This window comes from Pungitius pungitius, chromosome 20 (genome assembly GCF_949316345.1).
Source record: "Pungitius pungitius chromosome 20, fPunPun2.1, whole genome shotgun sequence".
Classification (NCBI taxonomy): domain Eukaryota; kingdom Metazoa; phylum Chordata; class Actinopteri; order Perciformes; family Gasterosteidae; genus Pungitius; species Pungitius pungitius.
The window spans coordinates 5106548-5123083 of NC_084919.1; the positions used below are offsets into that span (position 1 = coordinate 5106548).

General features: G+C 44.7%; 1 protein-coding gene across 2 annotated transcripts in view; it reads left to right on the top strand.

Annotated features, from left to right (window-relative positions):
- The first annotated feature begins 3214 nt into the window (after nt 1–3214).
- The window catches only part of bach2b (BTB and CNC homology 1, basic leucine zipper transcription factor 2b), a 68296-nt gene continuing 54974 nt past the window's right edge, over nt 3215–16536 (top strand). The window contains exons 1-2 of one of the 2 annotated variants that reach the window (XM_037449285.2): nt 3216–3596; nt 12824–12960. In XM_037449285.2, the coding sequence (XP_037305182.2) occupies nt 12922–12960 (39 nt within the window). In that variant the 5' untranslated portion in view covers nt 3216–3596; nt 12824–12921. Of the gene's footprint in view, nt 3597–12823; nt 12961–16536 lie in introns of both variants that reach the window. The other variant, XM_037449286.2, reaches the window with a different exon arrangement.

Consider the following 16536-nt stretch of genomic DNA (forward strand, 5'->3'; position numbering starts at 1 on the left):
GCATGAACTAGATGTTGACTGTGAATGCATCCGCTCAGAGACAAAAGCAGTCAAGACCCGTCCCCCAGCCCCTTTAGACACGGGGCCCACAACCAGCTGCTGGGGCCCCCCGGCACAACTTTTTCTCAGCTCCAATTCAGGTTTTTTACAGATAAAAATAACCTCAGATGTCTCAGAGGTTTCCGCATGGCTGAATATGAATGTGAATACCTTTAACTAATCTAGGGGATTAGTGGCTGGATTGTCAAAATGGTTTCTGTAGACCCCCCAAAAAAATCATCCCCTTGACAGATTACATTTCTGCTTCTGAGAGCTGTTTTTTTTATTTAGCATTACGCTCCTCATTTCAGGGCACCTTCTTTCACATTTAACTTTTAAATGATCAGTAATGCATTCATTTTGTGGCGTCGGCAATGAAATATGTGTCTGTCATCTGAGTTCTTACAGAGATGCTAACTTTGTGCATGAAAAGTACCCTTTGGATTAAACAAATCCAATCCTGTCCAATCTGTTATAAAACGTAATGTTTGGCGAGCCTGTAGGACCAGCATGTAACAACTACAATTCTAATTGTCCAAAGATTTATATTTGTGGGAACCACTAAATAGTAAACAGTGTTTTCCTTAAACCTTTTGGCCCACATACACTTTGCTAACGAGGTTAGCGATGCTAGGTGTGCTAGGAGTTCTTGCATGGTGATTAGGACAGTGGCTTTTGCTATTATCCACTATGATAGTAAAGAATATCTAAAAGGCATTCGTTTTTTTAGTGGCAACAGTGTTTGAGGAACTTTTTAAACGAGAAGATATTTCTTTTTTAATCGTTCATGCAAGTTGTTATTGCACTTGTTGCTGTTAGCAGTAAGTTGAGTTCATTGCAAGTTCATTGCAACAAGAATCTGGTTTAGTTGGCACAGAAAATGTTACAACTGAGCAAAGGCAGATTTTTAGTGACATCTGTGGGCTAAAGAAGCCTATTTGAGATCCGCTACAACATTTGATAGAAGGCATATGAGACTAGTTTGTATCATTTCTTACACGCAGACTTAAAGGAGCTCCAAGATACAGAGAGAAATGGAAAATATGTAACAACCATCCCTGATCCCTTCCCTTGTGTAACCTTATGGTTTCAGAATAATTGCATCACATCGGGTTTAAACTGATCACTGCTGATTTAATGACGACAATTCCTGCGAGTTAAAGATAGGAATTCAATAATAATGTCCCTTTTAGACTTTTCATTTTTGTCTATTCATTTCATAAGTTCCCTTGCTCGTCATCACCTTCCTTTTGCATACAGTGTGCACAGGTCTTTTTTGTTCACCCCTGAATCTCCCTCACTTCGATGCTTTCTCTACGCCAAAAAGACGAACGCCTGTTGGTTGTTTTGATGTCAGCAGCAGCTGCAGCACCATCTCAAATCACCACTTTAATGCACGCTGCAGCACAGGGACCTGCTCTTCCAATATCACTCATAGAACATCCTGCGAGAAGTGACGGCTGCCGTGAAGAAGAGGCCGTCTGCTGCGCTGTGATAATTCATAATTACATGCAAACTCCCCAGGGTGGTTTTTACATTGGAAACGAAAACATCTCGTCCAAAAACGATGTGAGCTCCGTGCGGAACAAAAAAAAAAAAGAAAAGCCTGCCTCCCTCACATGGCTGATGTTCAAGCCGCGCAGCGCTCTCTTGCTTACCTCCCTCCCACCGCCTCGCTCCGCTCATTTGGCTTCATGGATTTCCGTTTCTGTTTGTTTGCTTTGGTCTGTTTTCACTTCTGAAAACTTAGAAATGAGCCCCTTCCTGTACAACTTTTATCCTAGAATCTGTTCCCGGACACCCTTTGCATGTGCACAATAGACTTGTTTCCCATTGCCAGTAGGGGCCCCAGACCTCTACGGCCCCCTCCAAACATCCAAGACTATTAAAAAAAAAAAAAAAAAAGCTTTGCAAGGGAAAGCAGACAGAAGGGTTTATAATGTGCATTTGAAGAATGGATTTATCTAGGATTACAAACGGATTCAGCAGTTAAAAACAGGCTAAAGGGATAAAGATTGAAGCTGTAGCCACAAAGATCACAGTGTAAACCGCAGAAGAAGAAAAAACACAAGACAATGAAATAAAGGAACAACATCGTTCCTAAAGTTGGGTCTGTACACACTTCAAAACAAACGGTATCTTATATACTCATCCTTCATAACATATTTTTTAATGCATCGTCTACTCTCTCTACGCTTGATGACTCACGATGTTTGGATTTGAGAGAGTGTTCTTAATTGTGACAAATGTGTTCGGAATATGTCTGAGAACGAAGGAATAGCATGTATAATTTTGGAAAATGGGCGTGTAGTTCCCCTTAAATCAAATGACCACAAGCATTTTCTTTTATCAGGAGAGTAAACACAAGAGAGTAAGTGAAATATGTAAACAGGAACACATCACAGAGCTGCATTCTGCATGATTACTGAGTCATCCAGGCACCGACCAATTACAGCAGCATTAAATAGCACTGTGTGATACGTCCCATGCGTATTTATGCGAAAATAGAAAAGAAATGGCTCATGGCGATCGTGCTGAATCATTAACAACCCCCCCCCCTCCCCGCCCCCACCCCGCTCCTGGAAAAAAACCTGTAAAATACATTAGTTACAATGCAAAAAATTGAAGTGTGTGAAGCTAATAATGATGCAATAAGCACGCCTAAAAGCGTTTTGATTGCAAATTGGTCTCATGTTCAGTGTCTCTTACTCAAATATGGATGAGACAGTATTAGGAAAAATGTGTCCACTCATGACAGAAAAGTGTCATATAATTTTTTTTAAATCTCCACAAAGCGGGCTTTTTCACAGGCTGCACTGTGTGTATATATGTATGTGGACACACACGTATACAAAAATGTAGCTAAACATAGGACAAATGTTCTTCACGTTTACATCTGCAGGTTGTGAACAAACGCCGTGTATGCCATCTTTCACCATCATATTCCTGCTGTGTGTGTTTGTGCACCGAGAGAAAGAGGAGGCGGTGGTGGAGGTGGTGAAAGAGGTGGAGGAGGGGTTGTGGTGGGGGGGGCTTTTAAGCCGCCGAACCAGCGCGTACGGGGGGGGGGGGGTGGGTGGGGCGGGGACTCGAGCGAGCAGCCACTAGTGCGATTCACCAAGCGCCGCTGCGCACGATCCGGGGAGTACGCGCGCGCCCCGCGCGGTCACCAACGGCAAAGCCGCCACGATGTTGTGAATGAGGGGATGGAGTGACGTCACCGGCCGAATGTCAACAATGTAGCGGCAGAGAGTAGGCGTTCCAGTCGAGTGTAACAAACAGCGGAGACGGAGCGGCACGCCGCGCTGCCTCACCACGCACGCTTCACACACACGCACGCACAGACACACGCGAACGTGCACGCGCGGGCCGTCGTACACGCAGAGGCAACAACAGATCGTGGAGTCACACAGACGTTGTTTTTTCATAGAAGAAATCACCTAAATCTGCTTCCCGGGAGGCTTTGAGGAAGCAACAAAGCGGGTCATCATGTGAAAGAACTTGTGTGGGAAAGGGACAAAAGCGCTGGGATACGAGCAGAATAGGAAGTAAAAAAGGTGAGTTGCCGTGCACGCTCCTCTCTCTCTCTGAGCGATATTTGTCCGTGTGCGCGTGTATGTGTGTGAGTGAATAAACGGTTTGTCAAATCTCAGGTCTCGCGTTGACGCGCTCGTAGCCGAATTGCAAACTTGCATAAGTGTCGCAGCGGTGGGCTCCAGCCAGGGGAGTCCCCCTCAACGGGGTATGTACGGGTACAAATAAATAACGGGGGGGTGAAGACCGCGTGCGTGCCTCTTGAAAGCTCTTTTGGCGGCGGTGCGAATGTTGAAATACGGAGCGTGTATCGGGGTGTGAACGCGGGGTTCGGGAGCCACATCCTGTTGTGCTTTGAGTCACTGCGCTGCCTTTTCTCCGGGTCTTGAGCCGAGGAGACGCGTCCGTGCTCCGGGAGAAGGGTCACGCGCGCCGCCACTACTACGACAAAAAAAACCCAACATATTCGTAAGAAAAAAAGAAGTCACTGTCATTAAACACCTCACTGGTTCGGTACACGTGGAGTCTCCGAATTAGTTCGCGACTGAATACAATGTTGATATATATATTTTTTTGTAGACACGCTTTGCACTTTTTCTGCTCTTTGCCAATCTGACATGATGTAATCACATGCTTACTATTCCACAATTTGGAGGGGGGGGGATCGTCCAAATATTTGCTGTGTAAGGACGAGCCTTGTTTGCGTCCACAGCCAATAGAATCGTCTCAACCCCACGACGGTGTCGTTTAAGACCCCCATATTTTCATTATCGTTAACCCTTTGGGAATGCGAAAACGGAACGATACAGGAACGAGCGCGTTCCCATCAGCACGCCGCACGTTTTGGTTTTGTGTGATCAACCAAGTGGTGACTGTGTACAAACAGCTGCGCCTTTGCGCGCGGTCCTGCATTGTCATGTGGACGGTGTGCTGCAGCAGAGCCGCTTAGTCAGTCCCTGTCATTCTGTGCAGGAGCCGCTGGTGGCATTTGGAATCATTCCGCGATGCGTCAAGCTATTACAATTCAATTGTACATTTTTTTTTCCGTTTAAATGACAAATGTCCATTTTTGGCTCACTCGGGCCATTAATAACGTGTGTTTGTTTGTTTTAACAAAGTTTTGCTCCGCTGTGTTTACTCCCGGGTAATTACAAACGACAGCCCGTCTGCACACAAATGCAATTGTTTTAATAGTATTGTTTGACCGCCACGTGTGCCCTAAATCACAAGGGAGAGGAGAGTGATGCTGCCATTTAATGCGGTGATACAGCGTTTTGCGCGGGGGGGGGGGGGGGGGGTAGCGACATTCAGGGCATCGCAGCCTCTTTGTCTGTTTGTGCTGATGCAACGCGATGATGATGATGATGGTGGTGGTGGTGATGATGGCACCGTGCTGAGGGGGGTCGCAGCATCACCGTTTCGCCGCTGCCATTACTCCGCAATAATGTCGCACGGGTTTTAGCGAAACCTCTAACGAGGTGTCGTAGTCACAAAAATAAGAATGGGGGGGTGTGGGGGGGTTGACAACATGATCGGTTGTTCCGTGGCACGGTTCTGCTTTCGCAACACGTGCGTGTAGCAGGCAGCACTCATGCGCAGTTTGTACGCGGGGGGGGGGGGGGGGGGGGGGGAGAGTCTTTTGTTCTGTACAGTAGCACCGATGCCTTTATTTATTTATTTATTTTCTCATGCGTGGCAATCCCTCGCATATTGTAAGGGCGGGGGGGGGTCCAGGAGTGTGTAGAGCCCACAGTGACTCAGTCGGGCTAAAAATGCCACTTCATGTTGTTGTTTGTCCCTCTTATGGCTTGCCATTGGAAATAATCAGTGGTATTTATTTTCCCTGCATCATGAATCACAGATTTCTTTGTCCGTCCGTAAAGGCGGGAATTTAAAGGGCATTTTGAATTCCCGCCCGTAGATGATCGATACAGTAGGCTTATATCACTTTCTTGTATCTTTTCGTCCCTGCAATGGCCCGGTGGTTCATTGTGTCAGTGAGTTAGTGCAATCCTTTTATGTTCCCATGTGGCAGACATTTAACATTTAGCTTAAACAAAATTTTGTCGGAAAACTGATTTGATTTGGACCGAACTGATCACACGTTGCTCTGCTGATACCTGCATAGAGAATACTCCATTGTGGACCAGTCATTCTTTATCTGCCCACCTAGAAGTAGGTTTTCTTAGGATATTTCAGCATTACTTCTTAGTAGACTTGGACAACAAAATCCTTACTTTAGGTGAAGGCATTTGATTAAATCCATATCTAATGTGAACGTTTTTGCATAATTCATATATACCACTAAATGTATAAAAACATAATGAAAAAAACTAGGGCTGTCAATCGATTAAGAAAAACTAACTAATGAGAAGCACATTTTGAAATGTATGAATCGTGATTACAAGTTTTTCTTCTAAAGACTAAATCTTATAAATTAACAAGTAATCACTTCAGAATGCATGTACTTTCGATACTTGTATTCTTTTTTTTAAAAACAAAGCTACACACGTGATCATCTCCAAAGCAGAACTCCCCCTGGTGGAAGGTGTTGAACTAGCGCCTCTTCCTGCTGTCCTCGTGCACTTTGCTGTGCTCTCAGATGTGTTTCAAGATCCAACAATCTCCCGACATTGAGCCCGGATGTTCGGTACACGGTGGCCGTCCTCTTCAGACTGGGCGATGTTGAGCTTGAAGTAGCCTAGCAGCTAGCTAGCCTTCTGTTCTCTCTCTCCGATCCAACTGACTGCAGCCAGCGGCGGTTCTGTCTCTGGGGTCAACTTTGTTCAAATATTTGATCATATTAATCTGGGCCACATTACTCTACTACTTAAATATTAAAATGGGCATGACGCGGCCCTTTCCAAAGTCACATTAGTTATGTGGGTTTAGATCAGGGCCACACATTATATTTTATGCTTTACTTGAAGCCAGACATGACATAACATGAAATCCCACATTGTGGTGTCTTTAATGGTGATGATAATCAACAAAAAAAGATTATAATGTTGTATTATTCATTATGTACATAGAAAGTGTTATCGAAAGTTCAAAGGCTTTTAAACACACAAATCACATCATTGTTCTATTTATTATTTTCATTTCGTTGGCTTAAAATGAGCCAAATAAGTCTTAAAATACTGGAGTACGGGAAGCTAACAGAGCAGATTCTAATAAAACTTCCCCCAAGTTCCTAAAAACTCCAACAGCATTCACAATAATAACAATACAAACTATGCACAAAAAACTTCCTTTTTCCCCCATTTCAACATTCTGTCAAAACTGCAAGTCAACCGAAAATATATGAGGCAAGACCCAGCTAAAGTCCTTTGTTTTTTTTCTTTAAAGAAAAGACAAGTCATGATGTTGTTCTTATATAACGAGTTGAGCTCGGCTTGGGAACGTGTCCCAGTCTGAGTGAAGCTGTTTTGGGGATCTTGACATAATGAGTCCCTCAGGGTTCCCAGCCGCAGCTGAAATCCCACACGGCAACAGGATCCCCTCTATGTGACCCCTGCCAACCCCCCCCCCCCCACACACACACCCCCTCCCGCCTCATGCTTTCCACCCTGAACTCTAGCGTCCAGGTCTACAGCTTTCTACGGAGGCCCATGGTGATACGCCCCCCCCCCCCCCCCCACCCCCTCGCCCCTATCAAGCTAATTGAAACAGCGATGGCGAAAAGAGCCGCTTGTGTTCAGAAAGTAACCGAGCACTTATGAGCTAATGATTCATGAAATTGCAGTTGGATGTGGGATTGGATGGAATGATCACTTTGCGAGGCCACAGCAGCCCTTAAGGTGCCCGAAAACCCCGCATCGTTTTCCCTGGTCTTTACTAAACGCTGCCGACGAGTTGTCGTGCAAAACAAAAGCGAAACCTCTTTCCGGGGGAATAAACAAACAAACAAACAAAAAAGTGATCATTAAATGGACTGTTTGAATCACTGGCGATGTTTGACTAACCCCCACCAGACCAGCTCAGCTCAAACATCCCAATTCCGACGAAAAAAACACGTTCCCATAGCTCTCCCACGTCAGCACAAAGGCATGTTGGACTGGCCGGCTGCCAGCGTGAGGCGTCCATGCAACACCACCATGACCAGAAACTCTCCGATCCAAAACACCAAAGGCTTGTTTTGTTTGGGGTTCCTCTTTTTTTGTCCGTGCGTGTTTGTGTGTCGCCGGCAATAAATGACCAAGAAACGCAATTCCCCCCCCCCCCCTCCCCCTGTGATCTCACGGACGTGTCCCACCGCCGCCTTCGCCCTCTGAACCCTTGAGTCGATGCCCTTTAGCAGCCCGCTGTGCGCTCGTCCGCAACTTTACAACCGTGCAAAACACACCTAGCTGAGGGAATGATGCACATCTGGTGCGTATAGCTTGCACTGGCAGAGGGTGGAGAGCGGGTGGAGGGAGGGAGGATTAGTAGCTGTGGAGGCAGTTTAGAAGAATGGGTTCTGTGTAAAGTGGCGTTCCGTGAAGGTAGAGGAAAACAGTGTAAATGTGGTTTGGATTAATGCAACTATTGCCACCATAACTAATTCTACTGCTCTGAACAAGGAAAAACCTGCTTCAAATGAAGGAAGGTTCTAACTTTACTTCAACTCAATTCTGTTGCACTAATCAAACCCCGCTGAAGAGGTTTAACTTCAAAAAGGGCTGTTTTTTATAGATGGATTGTGAAAAATGATCCAGCTCCCAGAATGTAGTGGAGGCCTGTGGCCCGAATTACCCACACGTTTTATTCTGTTTTCAGTTGGGCAATTCATGAAATGATCAATTTATTGATTAAAAAAACATGAAACTCTAGTTTGATTCTGAACACACTACCTGTGCGCCTCCATATTTGAACCCAACGGTGTTGGATAAAGCTTTCACACAAGTCAAGAACAAACGGCCAATCTCAAGTTTGATGCATTTTATTTTTGACAATTTTGAATATCAGACAACGTATTTTTGGGGGGATTTTTACTCTTCTCATCCATCAGTTCGGGCCTCTAAATCTGGCACATCTTTCCCCCAACATTCCTCACTTCACTACCAAAAGTCATTCTCTGTGTTTTCCGATGAGTCTCACTGAGTTACATCACAGATCCCCCCCCCCCACCCCCCTCCCTCCCTCTCTCCACCGCCCCTCCCATCCCGTCTCGGAGTAGAGGAAGGTATTTCAAACAATCAGCGGATTCCTGGCACGGCGTGTGGGGTCATAACTTTAGGGATGGAGGGGAGGGGCCTTGGACCATCACAGCGGCAGGACCGTTGTTTGTTTTTTCCGTCAGAATTCCTCCGGAGATGGATTTGTCTTCCCTGGTTAGCACATCACACCCCGCGGAAAGATGCCAACGCTCCCATCCCACATGCACAATTGCAAACTGGACAAAAACATGAGATGCTACTCTGCTCCACACGAGCCGTACGCTCACTTCATGTTTATGTTTTTGTATCTCTTCTGGTTTGGAGATATCTGTCTGTGAGATTTCTGTATAACGGTTTATGACTGTATTGGTATCAAATCATAAATAGTTAACTTTTTCCAAGTACACATTAACGCGCGTATGGAACTTGAGTTACGAAACAAGCACTTATTTTAACCTGATCTAAACATTTGCCTCAAACTAACCAGGTACGTTCTGCAACGTAAATGTAACCCAGTGCTTTTGTTTCCTCAAACCAACCAAACTGGGCCTATTTTACAAAAGAACTGTCTTGTTGTGTTGAGTGGTTAAAAATACTTATACTTAAGTATTATAAGTATTATCATTTAGATTAGAACTTACAAGATTAAACAAAAAAACAATAACAGCAAGATGCAAAGTTCATACTATTGAGAATCTGCACGGTGTGAAAGGTGAATTTTGACTTTTCTTTTCTTCTGTTTTCTTGTTAGTGAGTTTTTGAGACAATTCAAATCATATCTCCTTACCTGGCGATGCCAAAGCAGCAGAGTGTGAAACAACAGAGTGTGTGCAGTGTGCGGTTTGGTGAAGAAGTGCAGCTGTGGAGGAGTGTGTGTGTGTGTGAGGGAGGGAAGAGAAGAGGCTTGGGGGGGGGGACATCCTGTGATAGCTGCACAGGTGGTTGGGAGGGGGCTTTGCGTCGTTGTGTGTGTGTGTGTGTGTGTGTGGGGGGGGTGTTGTGGGTGTGGACGTGCAATAATGTGCCCGCTTCCTGTACTGAGCCCCCCCCCCCCCCCGTGCTCTACTGTAAAACACTAAGCTCACATCCAGATCAGCAGGATTTGCCGGCGGTGGCTTCCTGCCATTTCAGAGCAGGCGGTCGGTCATAGGTTGAGATCCCGTCTGAGCGCTCCGCTCCGCTGTGCCTTGTACTTTTCCCAATTATGGTGTTTTGTTGCTCTGATAATGGCACAGGACAAGGGGGCAAGAAAGGGGAAGATTTATTTCTGAATAAGAAAGCAGTGAAATGAAAGCATTAAAAAAAGCATTAAAAAAAAAAACCCCATGACGTTTACCCCGATGGGTTTTCCATTAGTTGCGCACTCACAGATGTGGAATGGAAAACATGAAAGTCCATGCGTTGGGTGGAGTCCACGCGCAGAGCCGTTCTCGTGAGGGAGCAACGTGTGCCCGGGTGGGTTTATGCTGATTTCATCCTTTTGATCTCAAGGGAATGAGTCCGTATAAACGTAACAATTATAAGTCTCCTCGGCCCCCGTGCTTGAGGCAGTTCCATCATACTTTGATTGATCGTTATTAGAACAAAATCTCCCACTGGCTCTATTTTTGTTTTTGAGCCACGATCCGGCCCTTCCATGCTGATGTCCTGACATCCTTGGAGTTCCCTTTTTTTTAAATTGTAACTGAGGAAATGATTGTACTCAAGGAAATGGCGTTAGTGGATATGTAACAATTTGCAAAGGGAGAAATCATTAAAAGCCTCATCCCTTCGCCATATATCAAAAAACGAATTTTCCCGCTCCATCTGCTCGCTTGCTTGTCGACAAGAGGTGTTAGAATGTAATCCCGAGCAACGGGAGGAAGTGACCCCAGAGCACAGTTTTACAGGCGTAAGAAGACGGATGTTGACATCTGATAGCCATCAATTACTGATTCTTGCAACACCTCAAGTAATAAAGACAGGCTTAAAAAAAAATAGTATAGTATAATACAGTCAGTATGAGTCCAGTGGGGAGTCTGCAGTGTGAACCTGAATGACCCGCACGGGCTTAACACTGGAGCAGCAGACTGTTGTTGTGTACCTACAGCGGTCACATGACGTCCACCCTGTCATTAAGGGCAGATGGTTGAAAGGTCAACGTGTTGAATATGTGGACAGTCCGCTGTTGATACTGAGCCACATCAGCCAAGCATGTCAAAACGAGCCGCCCCCCTCCACGCCCTTGTTTCATTTTGATGGTGAATTTTAGAATGTATTTTTTCCTCATTGTTGAAAATCAGATCAGACTGTGTGTGTGTGTGTGTTTGTGTTTGTTACCCTACTTGCTTTAAAGTTTGCCAGATTCAATTTTGCTCTCTATTTTGTGAACTTGACACATGTAAACAGTTTTCTCAAAAACTTGCTAGAAACATTGTGGTCAGTCATTGCATTATTATTGACACCAGTCAGAGGCGTTGGTGCCGAACAATTCATTGAATGGTGGTAACAGTCAAATCATAATTGTACTGTTTACCACGATCAACTGTGATGTTGGCATTGCAATATGCGCTCAGCTCTTACTAAACTCAACTGGAAATGAACTCAAACGCCTCATAAAACAACAGCCAGCCTCTAAGGGGAGATATAAATGTTTTGTCACGCCGCTCATTTAAATTTGATACAAAGTAATTCCCCGTGAAATTGAACTCAGTACTACAGACGTACCAGTAAAATCTTTATATTTTAAAGATAGTGTATTTGGGAATTGGTGGCTTCTAGCGATAGGTTTGTTGATCTTTTCCCGTGTGACAAATGTGCAGGAAAACTTCAATCTAAAAACTGTTAAAGCATAATTGTCCTTATTGAGAACCATAGTTTGGTTTGTCCCTTCTGGGCTACTGTAGAAACATGGTGGCCAGCTTCCTAAAGGGGACTCTTTCTATGCTAACGGAAATACTATTGATATTTCTATTGCTATTAAGAAAATGTATTTGTCTTTTTGAAGTTTCCACAAAAAGAAAGAGTCGCAATGATGGAGAAAACAAAGGCAGTCACGGGGACAGAGGCAGTGAGAGCAGGGATCAGTAGTCATGGCTGCATGAATGGACGCAGGAGTCGGCCATTTAGACGGATTACAGTAGCGCGGCTTCCCTTTTCATCTCACTCAGCGGTCGTATTTGGAGGGGGAGCAAGCAAATTGGTTCCCCTAGCAAGTGCTGCTCAGTCTCATTCTGATGGCTGAATGTAAGAGAGGCAAGTTTATGTTAGGCCAACTCATCCAGTTACCAGTCCACAAACAGGCTCATCCATTGCGGCTTTTTCCACACATCCAGATATTACTGTTGCAACGGCTTTGAAAGTGAAAGATTTACTTTTAACCACACGTTAGCTCTTAATGCAGTTGAGACCCAAAGGCATCACGGCAGACTCTGGCAGGTTTCGTCTTCAACACTGATTCCACTTCTGTCAATGTTTCATGAATTACGGTTGGAATGAGACCCAGTGAGGCATCTCAACTAACACCAAATGAGCCGAAACACCTACATTTTCTCAGGGGAACACTGGCGGTCATTTAAAAAGTAACTTTTATTCAGTTATCATGATAATAATATAATAATCATAATGAAAAAAGACCATTAGATGATATTCATATTATCATTAAGGTTTCTAATAATTTTACAAAATAACTTAAATTTGCAAATAAAATGAAAAGTAAATTAAGTTAAAGAAAGTTTAAAAAAACTTAAATGTTTTTTGTTATTTTCTATTTTTATTTACAAAAATAAATGATAAGTTCATGGATTCAAATTATTTTTTTTACTTTAATTGTATATTCATGCAAGAATATAAAATGACTATTATAATGACCTTGAAATAAAAATGCTTCGTTTTAGCTTGTTCTTCAATGCTTCACATCAGTTTTTTGTCCACTGTCTGGCCTTGATAAGAAACTTGAAATATTATACTTATATTTGCTTCATAAATATAAATGCAAGTATTCATATTATATATTTATATTATCAATCATGGCGTAATGCTCACTTTCAAAACGTTTTACTTTAGCCTGCAGTTTTTTGTGAGATATGCATGGGTAATTGTGGATGATAGGACGCTCTGCCTTCACTCTGCAGGACTGCCCCCACCCCTCCTCACCGCCCCCGTGGACCAGTCATGTACCTGCGTCTTACTGACTGACAGTGATGTCAATGTGTCAGTGTACCCAGGATAAATGATCACTAATCGCCATCCGAGGATGAAGGACAAGTCTGTGAGTAACACTGCATGCTCTCAACTTTCTGTTTGTTCTACGTTAATACGTTATTTTCTGTGGGCAGGAAGTTTGTTTCTTTTATTTTTTCCGGTTGTGGTTACACAGAGTGAAGCCGAGGCAAACATTTGTGACACGCGCACACAAAGCAGCCCTGAAGGCTGATTGCTACACAATCCATATTTCCTTAAATTGTCTGACACAAATTCCAAAGCAACAAATTCTTTTTACCTTTTTTGTTGTTGGAAAGTAATGCTTTGCTTTCATTTCCGTTTAGAAGTATAGCAACAAAAAAAAAATTCCATTTTTCCCAATCAAACAGATAATCCTCAAGTTCGGATAATACTGCAGAAAGCGACAACCGCACTGGTCCAAACTGATAGATTGTGTGCATTTCCATTTATAACTAACTGTTGCAAAGGAAACAAAGCTTCCTATTCTGACTTCCTTTGCAGGTGCTAGAATAGCAGCTGTAGAAGACTTAATACCCAACCATAATTGGTTCGACTGTGTTTTTTGTTCACTCCTGTGCCCGTAAATCTTTCAGTGAGCCTCCCTGCCGCCATTAAAACTCGTAATAACGAAGGAAAACTACATTTTTAACCCCCCAATACTAGATCCCTGGCAAGATATGCCCTTGAATATGTGCTCGTTAAAAGGGAAACCATAACTCTAAGGTGACAAGCTGCCCACAGATCTCTTTATGGCAGCTCTCGTGTGTATATGAAGTCAAAACTCTTATCCCGCCTTTTCTTGAGTCTTCTCCTGAAGCACAAAGGCATTCTTTGTCCCGGAGCTGTTAGGCTGATAGGCGAGGAGTTTGGGGCTTAACATGTAGAGGTGTGGATAAAGCTGCTGTAGTAAGAGTACAAGTTGGCAGAGTACTAATCGCGGACCACGTGGAGCGCTGGCATGCGTGCGGCGCGCCCTGAGACTGGCTCGACGTGGAGACTTTTACTTTCAGCTACGGCGTGCTGCTCAGGCCAATAAAACGTGTACTTTCAACTGTGAACAAGCGTGTATTGGAAATTATAAATCACTTACACTGAGAAATCAGTAATATTTGTATTGATGCCAACTCCTTGTTTGTTTTTTCATTCTTATTTGGCTGACATTGACTTTCCGGAAAGCAAGACATTTCAGGACAGCTCCCACAATACTAGTGTTTTTCAGTTGGCTTATAGTCTGTATAGAAGGTTGCGACACCACCCATTGGTTTGTGGAATATGGTTTTGATGCATTGAGTTTGGCTTGTTGGACATCACCATCTTGGCTTCCAGCCACACCACCTTTTTTTTTGTTGGGCCGTTGCCATGTTGGTTTCTGGCAGTCCCCATCTTTTTTTCTGAACAAGTGGCACAGACAGTCAGGGCTCATTTCAACTGATGTAAGCACTGTTACACAATGTAACAGTTACGTGAATTTAATTCCAATTTTCATATTTCTTAAATCTTCTACCTTAGGGTTTAAGAAATGTCTCAAGAAGGATTCTCAAATCCTGAATGACTTCCTGCTTCCTGTTACTAAAACAATGGAAAGAAACAGCCTGTAAAACAAACTCTCTCTTTCTTATACAATACAGGCTTAAAGGGATCCCGCATTCTTGCAATGTTCTTAAGAATAATAAGTGATTTAAGGATATTTCCTGAAGCCATTGGCTTGAATTTCTGCAGGTGCGCTTTTTTTCAATGTTAGCACAGAAACCGTTTTAACGCATTTCAAATGCGTTATGCACCTGAGAAATATTACCAGGAATGAAACAGGTGACCCGTTGTGTCTTGTGATCCGCCTGTTTGTTCGGCAGCGTGTTATTTCACAAAGCGCGCACCGACTCTCACATCATGGCCCATATCGGGAAGCCGCTTGTTGCCGGGGTTTGTGCAAGACCTCCCTGAGCCTGTCCTGCCTGTCTGCTTCCCATGATGCACCTCCCCATCTCCAGCCTGGCGACGGCAGTGAAAGAGGCCATTGTTCCTGTCACCCTGAGGCATGTTGCATGCACTTCTGACACAGAGTGGGAGAAACGATTCCCTTTTATACTCCCGGAATGTCTCTTGAATCAATTATTTCTGTATGAAGAAATGCTGCTGTTTTCGGTACCTCTGCCATAAATATGTTTCAAGAAAGGGGAAAACATTGAATCTTAAGGAATTTGGCGGTGGAAAAAAATGACAGTTTACTACATTTTATGGTCCCCTCCCCACATGCAATTTTTAGCTCTAACCTGCAGCGAAAGACCACCTCTGGAGCCCGATTCGGACGTCTGATTCTCAGATTAAGTCGAGCGGCGTTGCAACACCAAAACAAGGGGCTTTCAGGAACTTCCCTTCCTCCCAGTTCCCCTCTTCTCCCAACGGGCCCTGATTGATGCACAGCTAACCACGGTTTGGAAAAGCTTGCAGCTCTTCTCCTCGGATTCTTCCTGCATGATACAATGTCATGACGATCCTCTTCGTGGTGCGCCATGTGCAGTTGCATCAAAACAAAAGAAATACCCCCCCCCCACCCCCCTCTGAAAAGAGAGAGGTGGTCTCTTTGGGCCGATCATTCATGCCTCACATACCATGAGGGTCTTTGAAGCCCACCCCCCTCCCCCCTCTTGGCTTTGACGTGCGTGTGAATGTCGGGTTCTCTCTGTTCACAAGTTCCGAGCCGCATCAAATCCTTTCCGATCCCATGTCAGAATCTTTAAGTGCCCACGAGAAAAGAAGTGGCTGCCTTTGTTGCAGGAGTCGCAGGAGCCTTCCTTGGCCTCCATTTTCGAGTGTAAACCAAGAGCGCTACACTGAAGTCACCAAGCCCTTGCCCCGTCCATCGCTGGTGAGTCTAATTTTAACCCTGCTGTCTCACGTATCGGCGAAGCAGGAACGTTTCGGAACACCCTCGGGTAGCGCGGGAGGCGAGGTGAGGCCAGTCCTCCGACTCGCCCTCCGCTTGGTGTGTGCGTGTGGCACGAGGCGAGGTGAGGCCCACGCCTGCCACTGACCTGTTGCAAAGGGGGTTGAGAATGTGCTCTCCCCATTCATTAGGCGGGCCGCCACCGAGCGCTTTCACTACATCTGCGTTTGCGGTCTGTGATCGCATCCAGATGGCCGGTCTGGAACACCCTCGCAGACCTCGTATGAGCTTCCCACATGGCCAGCGGAACAGGAATGTTTAAAGGAGCCTCTCACACGGGGTCACTCCGTAAACAACCTCTGCCCAAAGCTTTTGTAGTACGTGCAGAATTAGACGGCAAAGGTCTCCGCAGCTTTGCGCGCAGGTGAGGCGAAAAGCCAGCCGTCTTAGGGGAAGGACGTGACGTGCCGAATCGGAGCGACATCAAATCCTCCACTATGGCCTTAGTGATGTCCCTCAATCCGATCGCAAAAAGAGAAACGTTCTCGAGTTACAGTAAAGCCCTGATTGTCTTTCTATTGTTTCCACGGCTACAGAGCGGAAAACGACAGGTCCAAATTTACTTGAACAACCCTGTTTACCCTTTTTAAAAAGAGTTTTAGAGCATGTGCGGGTAAATAACAGTGTGTGTGTGTGTAGTTATAAGTCGGTGAAAACCACCGAAAAACGGTCAAAGGT